Source organism: Homalodisca vitripennis, chromosome 2 (genome assembly GCF_021130785.1).
Source record: "Homalodisca vitripennis isolate AUS2020 chromosome 2, UT_GWSS_2.1, whole genome shotgun sequence".
NCBI classification, from domain to species: Eukaryota; Metazoa; Arthropoda; class Insecta; order Hemiptera; family Cicadellidae; genus Homalodisca; species Homalodisca vitripennis.
The window spans coordinates 3684153-3696762 of NC_060208.1; the positions used below are offsets into that span (position 1 = coordinate 3684153).

At 37.4% G+C, this 12610-nt stretch overlaps 1 protein-coding gene across 1 annotated transcript in view; it reads left to right on the forward strand.

Annotated features, from left to right (window-relative positions):
* LOC124353476 (putative zinc finger protein 286B) overlaps positions 1-5553 on the forward strand; it is a 60926-nt gene extending 55373 nt beyond the window's left edge. The window contains exons 12-13 of the mRNA XM_046803319.1: positions 3882-4007; positions 4523-5553. Coding sequence (XP_046659275.1) covers positions 3882-4007; positions 4523-4686 — 290 coding nt within the window. The 3' untranslated portion in view covers positions 4687-5553. The remainder of the gene's footprint in view (positions 1-3881; positions 4008-4522) is intronic.
* Positions 5554-12610: the final 7057 nt, after the last annotated feature.

A 12610-nucleotide genomic window follows, 5' to 3' on the forward strand; every position in this document is an offset into this window, starting at 1 on the left:
CAGGCTAAACCTCATACCTGACAGTGAGTTTGTCTCCATCACTCTAGTCTTGTCTCACTCTAATAATTAGGTTAAGTTTACTTCCCTCACAGGCCGACCAAGTGCTTCTTTGGTACCGTCAGTGAACACAGTTACTGCAAACACATGTCTGACCACAGGCTAAACCTCATACCTGACAGTGAGTTTGTCTCCATCACTCTAGTCTTGTCTCACTCTAATAATTAGGTTAAGTTTACTTCCCTCACAGGCCGACCAAGTGCTTCTTTGGCACCGTCAGTGAACACAGTTACCGCAAACACATGTCTGACCACAGGCTAAACCTCATACCTGACAGTGAGTTTGTCTCCATCACTCTAGTCTTGTCTCACTCTAATAATTAGGTTAAGTTTACTTCCCTCACAGGCCGACCAAGTGCTTCTTTGGCACCGTCAGTGAACACAGTTACCGCAAACACATGTCTGACCACAGGCTAAACCTCATACCTGACAGTGAGTTTGTCTCCATCACTCTAGTCTTGTCTCACTCTAATAATTAGGTTAAGTTTACTTCCCTCACAGGCCGACCAAGTGCTTCTTTGGCACCGTCAGTGAACACAGTTACCGCAAACACATGTCTGACCACAGGCTAAACCTCATACCTGACAGTGAGTTTGTCTCCATCACTCTAGTCTTGTCTCACTCTAATAATTAGGTTAAGTTTACTTCCCTCACAGGCCGACCAAGTGCTTCTTTGGCACCGTCAGTGAACACAGTTACCGCAAACACATGTCTGACCACAGGCTAAACCTCATACCTGACAGTGAGTTTGTCTCCATCACTCTAGTCTTGTCTCACTCTAATAATTAGGTTAAGTTTACTTCCCTCACAGGCCGACCAAGTGCTTCTTTGGCACCGTCAGTGAACACAGTTACCGCAAACACATGTCTGACCACAGGCTAAACCTCATACCTGACAGTGAGTTTGTCTCCATCACTCTAGTCTTGTCTCACTCTAATAATTAGGTTAAGTTTACTTCCCTCACAGGCCGACCAAGTGCTTCTTTGGTACCGTCAGTGAACACAGTTACTGCAAACACATGTCTGACCACAGGCTAAACCTCATACCTGACAGTGAGTTTGTCTCCATCACTCTAGTCTTGTCTCACTCTAATAATTAGGTTAAGTTTACTTCCCTCACAGGCCGACCAAGTGCTTCTTTGCCACCGTCAGTGAACACAGTTACCGCAAACACATGTCTGACCACAGGCTAAACCTCATACCTGACAGTGAGTTTGTCTCCATCACTCTAGTCTTGTCTCACTCTAATAATTAGGTTAAGTTTACTTCCCTCAAAGGCCGACCAAGTGCTTCTTTGGTACCGTCAGTGAACACAGTTACTGCAAACACATGTCTGACCACAGGCTAAACCTCATACCTGACAATGAGTTTGTCTCCATCACTCTAGTCTTGTCTCACTCTAATAATTAGGTTAAGTTTACTTCCCTCAAAGGCCGACCAAGTGCTTCTTTGGTACCGTCAGTGAACACAGTTACTGCAAACACATGTCTGACCACAGGCTAAACCTCATACCTGACAATGAGTTTGTCTCCATCACTCTAGTCTTGTCTCACTCTAATAATTAGGTTAAGTTTACTTCCCTCACAGGCCGACCAAGTGCTTCTTTGGCACTTACCGCAAACACATGTCTGACCACAGGCTAAACCTCATACCTGACAGTGAGTTTGTCTCCATCACTCTAGTCTTGTCTCACTCTAATAATTAGGTTAAGTTTACTTCCCTCACAGGCCGACCAAGTGCTTCTTTGGCACCGTCAGTGAACACAGTTACCGCAAACACATGTCTGATCACAGGCTAAACCTCATACCTGACAATGAGTTTGTCTCCATCACTCTAGTCTTGTCTCACTCTAATAATTAGGTTAAGTTTACTTCCCTCACAGGCCGACCAAGTGCTTCTTTGGCACCGTCAGTTAACACAGTTACCGCAAACACATGTCTGACCATGTATCAGGTTGTAACTCTTCATTAACAGATCTGATATTGTATTACTTTTAGTTCTTTTAATCCTTTAACTACCTTGTTCCTGGATTCGCGGCGATATCCGAGTGCCAAATTTAGTTACACACTAAGACTCCTGAGTGCCGGATATTTTTTCACGTTTTTGGGAATTTTTAACTAAACCCGTTATTTAAAGCTTAATGAATGTAATAAACAATTGACAATGTTAAAAAACCTGTCAAGTAATGTCAATTTTTCAAATAATTACAAAATATCACACAACTATCTCTAAATAAACATCGGAAAACTTGTAAAATATTAATGTAACCAACCATTCCCGAACTCGTGTACGATACAAAGCACGTGGCATCCAAGTAGTTTGAGTAATGTCACAAGATTGCAGCACCACCTGGACAGCTATCTTCTAGACATTTCTAACATAATAGAACACCAAGTAACACAATATAACAGCTGATACGACAAAATTAAAGCAGCTAAAATTTAAAAACAAGTATATTCGGGCATGACGGTTGTTCGCAAAACTGGAGTTGCGCGATATATCTTGGATGTGACAGTTAAAGGGTTAATGACTATATAAAATCTCAATACTACAGATAATTTGAATGTTGTCAAACTGTCTGAAAATTCATACACATTATCATTAAAAACTTACACCCAAGTATAAAATCCCAAACTGTTTTAGAATGTACTTTTGCAAATATTATTTCCGTTTGAAATCAAAAGGCAAAAACACGGTAGAATTTTTATTAAGTATTGGTGTACTCATATTAGACCAATGTAAAAACATTACTAATGCTCAGTCAAAACCCATGGAGTGACATACACCATCATCAAAACCCATGGAGTGACATACACCATCATCAAAACCCATGGAGTGACATACACCATCATCAAAACCCATGGAGTGACATACACCATCATCAAAACCCATGGAGTGACATACTGTACACCATCATCAAAACCCATGGAGTGACATACACCATCATCAAAACCCATGGAGTGACATACACCATCATCAAAACCCATGGAGTGACATACTGTACACCATCATCAAAACCAATGGAGTGACATACACCATCATCAAAACCCATGGAGTGACATACTACACCATCATCAAAACTCATGGAGTGACATACTGTACACCATCATCAAAACCCATGGAGTGACATACACCATCATCAAAACCCATGGAGTGACATACTGTACACCATCATCAAAACCCATGGGGTGACATACTGTACACCATCATCAAAACCCATGGAGTGACATACACCATCATCAAAACCCATGGAGTGACATACACCATCATCAAAACCCATGGAGTGACATACTGTACACCATCATCAAAACCCATGGAGTGACATACTGTACACCATCATCAAAACCCATGGAGTGACATACACCATCATCAAAACCCATGGAGTGACATACACCATCATCAAAACCCATGGAGTGACATACACCATCATCAAAACCCATGGAGTGACATACACCATCATCAAAACCCATGGAGTGACATGACATACACCATCATCAAAACTCAGTCTACAGGTAGTTTAGTTTTTCGATATATCGTGCAAACAGATATACAGATAGGCAAAAATTAAATTTTTCCATTTTCTCTGGTAATAGGCTTCGATCAAGCTTAGCCAATTATTAAATTACAAAATAAAAAAATTATTTGTTGATAAAATAAAATATTAAATGTATAATGTAAAATTGACAATAACACTAATCATCTATCAATTATAGGGTTTAAATCAGAGTATCTCTTATTGAAATGTTTTATGTATAATATCACGTGTTCTTTTGCACTGTAATTTGTTGAATAGTGGTAACTAACCGGTAATACCTGTGTTGTGCAGAAGATGAAGTAGAAGTGGAGATGTTCCCAGAGAACGTGGCAGCAGCACATCTAGTCTATCGGTCGTTCGGAGCTTCTCCTTCTCAGCTCCACAGTGATGTCACAGCCAGTTCCACTTCCAGAGACGGTAGGTATCAGGGGATCATTATATTGAGACATTTCAATCATTCTAAACGAGATACGTTGTTGAATGCACAGGATATATAGAAAAAAAATACCCACATTTTCTCCTTCATTAATACTCTTATATTGTTATATGTGATGCTTTGGACAAACTCAACATTTACCAGCAGTAGTTACCGATCTTAATGGCCAACAATCGTGTTGTTGAGGATTTAACAAATTATTTTATTCGACAACATTATATAGTTTTATATAGTACATACTTCAAAAAATTTTGAAAAAACTTCCAAACTGAGACCGACCTAAAGTGTAATTTGTGAATATTAAACATACTTGTACAAGTTAACAAATAAATGTGTTCCTGTTGTCATTCCAAGTCATACATAATCAATAATGAAATTCGTAAAAAAATGTTTTGGAAACACAAGTTTCACTGTCTTTAGTAATGTTGAATTCTAGCTTCAGCCAGTGGTTGAACACTTGATGTCAGAATATGTAATACAAATTGTGTATTAACAGGTATGAAGCAGACAATAACGATATCAATACCTTCACGGGAGAGTGCGGTTACGGATGATGAGGATACAACACACTGCTACCTCCCGGGAGATGAGCTAGATACAGGAGGCATCACTATCCCCGCGGAACCAGAGAACGAGTCTCAACTGATCTGCTTCGACTGATAACGTTCACTGCCGTAATGTTAGCGTAACTTGTGAGTGCAATGGAATTAAGGAAAACGTTGTTGTAGATTGAAAGTTATAAGCGCATACATTTCTGCAGAGACAAATTTGCAATATTCATATTTTATCTTAAATGAAAATCAATGTTATATGTGCAAAGAATAGTAAGTTTGAATAATTAAGTGAAAGTACGAATAAAAATTTGTATTGATATTGATCATGAAGAGGCAGATAGGTGTAACCATTCGGAGGGGGAGGAGACAAGTTCAGAAATATGCGCTTTTGTTGTAACAGCTTGATCTCTTTCTCCTATTCATGTGTAACCCTCCAGAAGTAGGTCAAGCATAGTCCTCCAACCAGCTGACTTCTTAACTGTGGCAATCTACTTGTTGTTAATAAAAACTGTTTCAAATTTCAAGTTCTGGAAAATAAAGATATGATGGTTTCTCTAAATTATTGTTTTTCTAAATAAAGACGTGCTGATGCAGTCAAGCACCGGTAAATACAGATGTGTTAAAATGAGAAACTTGTCCAGATCTATGTCGAGTTGTGTTGATAAGGATATAATGTAATGAATAATTAACAATGAGAAACTAAGATTAGGCAGCATGTGTATTGTTAGGAAGGACAAAATTTATCTATTGTGGATCAATAATTCTTTACTGAACCTGTTTATTTATTAAGTTTTTGCTGCTTTGTGTAATCTTTGAAACCAGAATTTGTCCTGTATTGATTGCTTATTGCGCTATATTCAATGATTATGTGAAAGAAACAAACGGCTTTCAAAGAAAGCTATCAGACTGTATTATATTATTTATTGTTAGAGACTTCAAAAGTCCTATTTATTTATGTTTGTAATGCAAGTTTGAGTTCAATGGAGAGATTTGACTAAATATTGAAGACAAAACTCCCTTCAGTGCGCTAGTCATAATATGTGTTGGATTTGTTTGTGTTATTTGTCTTTTTAAATGCAGGGTGGGACAGAGGAACTTGCTTATTTAGAAATTAAACTTAAAAGAAAGGAATGATGATATATTTTCCGTTTTTTATGTCATAAATACAACATTTAAATTTACTTTGACAGTTTTGAGTATGACATCAGGCAGATTGTGTCCATTGTTGTCAATGCACTGTGTTAATCGGACTCTGAAATTTTGTTCACCTTTTTTTAGTATATTGATAAACATGTTAGTGATAGCTTGAAAACGGTTGAGCCGGGGTCCTGGGACGATCATTATAAACCAGTGATTTGAGATAGCTCTCATAAAAAATAATGGCAAGGAGCCCTTGCTGGCCAGGGAAGTGTTGCCACCAAGCTGCCATGAACACTCATGCATGTGCTGCACTGTACATCTCCTACATATCCATCTCATTGAGTCATACGGATGTAACGGTCAGAATCCTCTGAAACCACCTGTTCCTTTTGTTTAAAATACCATGTACTGATTAAATTTTCTTCACAACATCGGGTTTCTCTGAAGTTGTTTGCCTACGGAACAATGGACTGCCGGCCATAAACACAACCACAGACTGCAATATTAAAGTGGGTGCGGACTGTACATTGCATAGCGATGATTGAGTATCCACTTGAAAAGTACACTTAACATCAAACGCTTGCTTAACACATTCACTGCTAACTAATGTTGTCCGTGAGTTGAGCTGTGCTGAAAAGAAATATTTTACTTTTCGAAGTATAGACACTAAAAATATTGGTCTCAGATACAAAAATAGAATGTTTTACGAATTTTACCTTGAAAAGAAATTATGGACTCGTAAATGCGTTGTCAGCTCATAGCTTCACGTATTGACACTACATGCTGAAGACGCGTTAACGTGTCCAGGAGCTTTAAGTGACAAATAACTGATTTTAGATTTTAGAATAATAATTAAAATAGAATTTGTTTCTTCTAGGCGTGGTAACTTGCAAAATAATCTTGAAGACACAAAGCTGGTGTTTCTGGACAAGCTTTGCACTGGTATGTTGTATCCTTTCTTCTTCCATTGTGAGAACACATTTTACACTTTATTCTTGCTCTGATGCCTTTTGTCATTCAAAGGCAGCTTTGTAGGTAGGTGCTTCACTTCCCCCTTGTGTGCTTTTCTTCCTCGTTTTCATGTTGATGTTCTCTGTCAGACCTTAGAAAGTTTTTAACGTCCAATCTAGTCCAGCATTGTCATTTTCTTTCCAATAACAAACTTCTTATACAAACTCGAAGCATTGAGGATACCCATTTGTAAAATGTGGACCAGCAGCTTTATTTACCATCGCTTGGTCTTCCGCGCACTTGGATAATAACTCATGAGCTGATCCTTCCTGTCGATTCCACTAATAAAATTATTATATTCTATTATATGTAAGGGCTTCATTCTTTCCTTACCCCAATAGGTTCATGTCATTTTCATATTGGTTACTTAAATAAACAACCTCTCTTAAATCCTTCCACTTTTCTACCATTATTCCATCATGATATTTTGCTACCGTTTCGCCTTTCTTAAGTTTTTTAGTTACCACATTTTTTTAAATACCTACTCTGTTTGATCATAGGGTTCTTGTTATGTAGGTTTTGTTCTCTGCAATTGATTTTATAAGAGAAATGCTGTTGTAGAAATTGTCAGCAAAAATGGAATACCCTTTTCGGAGCTATGTTCCATCGAGTGTAACACTACTATCTCGGCATGTCCATCGAGTGTAACACTACTGTCTCTGCATGTCCATCGAGTGTAACACATACTGTCTCTGCATGTCCATCGAGTGTAACACATACTGTCTCTGCATGTCCATCGAGTGTAACACTACTGTCTCTGCATGTCCATCGAGTGTAACACTACTGTCTCTGCATGTCCACCGAGTGTAACACTACTGTCTCTGCATGTCCATCGAGTGTAACACATGCTGTCTCTGCATGTCCATCGAGTGTAACACTACTGTCTCTGCATGTCCATCGAGTGTAACACATACTGTCTCTGCATGTCCATCGAGTGTAACACATGCTGTCTCTGCATGTCCATCGAGTGTAACACTGCTGTCTCTGCATGTCCATCGAGTGTAACACTACTGTCTCTGCATGTCCATCGAGTGTAACACATGCTGTCTCTGCATGTCCATCGAGTGTAACACTACTGTCTCTGCATGTCCATCGAGTGTAACACATGCTGTCTCTGCATGTCCATCGAGTGTAACACTACTGTCTCTGCATGTCCATCGAGTGTAACACTACTGTCTCGGCATGTCCTTCAGACACAATGTCCATGGTGCCACCTTGCTGAGTGTGAATATACACAACACAATAGTCAACAGCAGGTTTTATGTTATGTGAACGATCACCGTTTTCATTGCATCAAACCACTTTTAAACATCTTAAAATTAACAAAAATCGGTCTCTTGACATCTAATCACCAAAAAATGTTTTGAATACATGTCTGTACTCTGCACAGATAACGAGGAGCTTTTTTCCCTCTGCGAGAAGTTGGATTAGCTGAGGGTAGAGTGTTTACATGGCTTGGACCAGGTACAGCAATATTGTTATTACTGGGCTCGGCTTCTGTAATATCAAGGACAGAACTGTTCTCAAGTGTGGTGTTATTAAACTCACCACTATACTCGTCAGATTGTGAGTCATAAAGAGCATATCTATCGATTTCATTGATACTTAACCCTTTGAAGGCCAAGCCATAAATTCATTTGTACTTCTAAACACCCCAGCCATTATATCCAGATTACTTGCCAAAAAGGCCAGCCTCTCAAAATGGCACTTTTGACACACTCCTACAAACACTGGTGTAAACTCATCTATAAATAGTAGTATCTTAGTGATGTTTGTTTTGTTTTATTTAGTAGTATATATAAAAAGCATCAAAATATATTTTTGTAACAATTAAACTTTTTTATTATTATTATTTTTATTTATTTTTTTCAAAAAATTAGGATGTTTTTTTTTATTTTTTGTGTTTGATTGGTGACAACTAGGATAAAAAAAATTATTTCAAGGAAACCATTATTATTATAAGAAAGTATACATATTTTCAAACAAGTATAGAAAAAAATCATATGGATATCTTCAGAAATAAAGTTTTTAGAAATATTTTTTATAGGAAAACTAACAACACAGCACACCATGCGAATCAACATGAAAGTTTGGTATAACAAGTGTTTACCTTGTAACTTCTTGTTTGTCCATAGGCCATGTGAATTACAGTACAATGGTCACCTTATAGTTTTTCTCTTGTTTACACAATTGTCTTCAAACACTTTATACATGAACATTTAAAAATGTATAGTAATAATAATTATAGTTAACAAATCTATATACAATATTTTACACGGTCTTTTGTGCTTCTTTATGCACATTTGTGTTTATGGAAACACTCTGCATGTACTCCTTTGGTACATTTTAAAACAATGCAGTCTTGTTCTCCTTCTTTGATTTTTTGTACTGCAGACACAGCAATTCTTTTTCTTTCTTTTCAGGAATCTTATCCATTCCAACCGACTAAGGGGCATTTGGCCATCACCTCCTCCTAAATTAGCTGGAAATGTTCTTAGCAATTAGCCAGTTCTTGAGCAAGTGTCTCAATAACATTTATTGTGAAATTCAAACGTGACTTAGGTTTTGTCTTTGCAGTTCATTTTGTATAGAATATAGAATTCAAAATCATTCTAGACAAAATATTGAATGTGATCTTACGCCAATATTTTACGGTACGACCTCTCGTCTAGATATGAATATAACATCTGGTCCGTGGTGTCGATCCCACCCATAAATTTATTATACTGGTGGATCATGTCTGGTTTTGTTTTTATTACCACTTTTGTTCCCTTATTCTTGCTTACTTGTACGTTAGCAGCTTTGCTATCAGAAGACACAAGAATCACCTGACTTTTTTTGAGATGACTTCTCTCTATAAGCTAAACCTAAAATTTTCCTTACTCCTCATGTATCTTTTATCCCCTACCTTGTATTTTCCTAACAATTCATCAGGGATTCCTCTCCTATTCTTCCTGATTGTACCTGTTACAAATGTCATTTTTTTGAATATAAATATTCAATTAGAGGAATGGACGTGAAAAAGTTATCAGTATACAAGTGATAAGCCTTGTTCAGATAGTTTCCCCATGTCCAATAATTTTGTAACTACAGTAAAAGCTAGACCTCTTTTTCTTATGTTTTCCTGGTCTTCATTGCTTTTAGCTCCTTTATAACAAAAGAATGCTAAGCAATAATTTGAGACGGAATCACAACAGCACCCAAAGTTTGATCCCCCCATTTGTGGTGCTTTTTTGTTAGGCATATACTGCAATAGTTGGGTATGATATTTTTGGTTCCAACTAGAGACTCGTCAATGCTTAGATGCTGGTTAGGGATATAATATTGACGGAAAACTCTATTAGCATTGGTCTAACAAGTGGCTGAAATTTTTGCTGTGGGGTCATAATATGGGGTACCGTGTTTTGCCAATTTTTATTGTCAACCATATGAAAAAATCTTAAAATATCTTCAAATCTATTTCTGCTGAACAATCGAGAATACCATGGTGTAACCTGAGAAGAAGAAGAGCTCCAGTACATATCTATAGAAGGTTTTTTATTCAGTCCCATATTCAAATTTGCTGCTATGAAAGCTTTCATTTCCGCAAAAGAAAACTTTTTCCCATACCCTGTTCATTCCACTACTATTTATGGGCATCTTGAGCATAGCGGTTGGTCTCGGTAACAAAAATTTTCAATAAGGTTATTAGTGAGAAAAAAGCAGCACATACATAATGGGAGCTGAGTCTGGAGGTGGGCAATGTCTTGACCAGGAATCTCATTGAATGAAAAATCATGTTTAGGCCTAATAGATGAATCATCATTTTCACTGACAGGAACCCATATTCTTTCTGGAGAATAGGCTAAGTCACTATCATTAGGAGTAGCATTAGTACTACCCTTAGGCCTACCTCTAGGCCTTGGAATATTTGTTACACTAGGGCCTAAGCTAACATTTTGCTCATAATCAGAACTAGAACTCACATCATCAAAAAATCTAGGCCTAGTTTTTGTAGGGGCAGACCAAATCTGGTTTGTGATGTAGACGGTCCTAAATTGGCAGGATCGAACGTAGGATCATCGTCCGTATCGTCCAAGTCACTAGTGCTGTCTTCAGAAGAAAAGAGATCATAATTGGAAGTGTCATTACTAATAGTCCTTACATTAGCATTTTGAAGACAGGAAAACAATGTGTCCTCACTTACAGGCGATGCTTCACGACGTCTTTTGTTACTCATTGCTAAATGTAAACCAGAAAAGAAACATTACTAAACTTCACAGCAAATGTAACATAACCTCACATTACAACGTCTAAGAACAAAACCAAGTGTACAAAGCCACAACGAACAAAACAGCTGCTACCAAAGAGAACCGAACATCTTGTTTGACAACGTCACTGCCTCTGAATTGCATCTTTCTACTGAACAAAAAAAAGTAAAAACATTTTATAATAATTATAATAATTTGAAAGGATATATGTTTAACGTTTCGTTTGATATTATATTACAAACCGAAAATAAAGAGGTAAGGGGAATAATGTAATCAAATGAAGGGTGCCGATTTCTCGGCGCGATGCCGTTTTCGAACTGATTTTTCTATGCCGATATCTCGGCTCACGGCCGTTTCGGAAAAGAAATTCGAGAGCCAGTATATCGGCCCGTGGCCGTCAAAGGGTTAAATTATCAGGATTACGAAAATATGTCGGATCTTTGTCACTTGTTTTTAAACACTTCAATATCACATGCATCAAAAACAAAACTAACTTTCGAATAGAATAACCTGTAACCTTCACTGCCGTGACTTGGAATTGAAAATAAACTAACCGGCTAAGCTACCAATTAGGAGGAAGCAGGTGTGCGCAGAGATACATTTATGTGTCCACCGCACAAGACTTGAGACACCTAAAGACATTGAGCAGTTAATGTGTTAAAGGGAGACTCAGGGAAAGAGAAGAGAACCAAAGAAGATACCTTTGTGAAAATAAGTTGGAGGCTGAGACGAGGCTAAGAACTACTTATAAATTATGACTGGAGGAGAACTGAGAAGCTTATGAGACCAGATAGGCACAGCTGAGCGTGTTGTACAAGGCGTTGCACTTTACCATATGTTAGTAGAATGTGATACATAAGCAAGGAAAACACCAAAATCATAGACTGGCATGAGGTTGTGTCATCTAGCTTGTACCCTCTGTTGTAAGTTAAGACTGGAGAAGCACAATTTCTCTAAAGTTGTGTTGCCTTTCTTCCCCATTTACTTGATACAATTCAAAAGTTTTGAATGGACAAATTTTCTTGGCACAGATTGTAATCTGTGATCTGAAGCACTTTAAGTATACTCTTTAAAAGATGATCAACATAAGATATTTAAAAATTTTTTCATTTAAAAACCGTATTGTCAAGGACTTTCTTTACTTTATAATACTATAATTTAGTTATACACGATGAAATATCATGTATTCTCTAAAGGCCAAAATTGTAATCTTTCTGTAATTATTTCTTATGCAACACAATCACTTCCAATTTTAAACTGTGAACATTCCATTTTAAATTGTTTAAAAATTAAAGTAACTTTTAACTTATTGTAACTTTAACGAGTTATATTTTTGTCAATATTAAAGGCTCGTAAACTGGACTCAGACTTGCTCACTAATATTGTTTTTTCTTATTTATTTTGACTATATTTTCTGTAGTTTTGGTGATTAAATCACATTAATGTTGTAAGAACTGCCAGCTGTAGTGTTGTCAGCTTGTGATGTTAGATTAACCCTTTTAGGACGAGCGGACTATTAATAGTCCGCACTAGTTTTGCCGAAGAAGACGATGCGGGCTTTCAATAGTCCGCACTAGTTTTACCGAAGAAGACGAGCGGACTTTTATGTGCCCGCCGGTTTACGTTTGC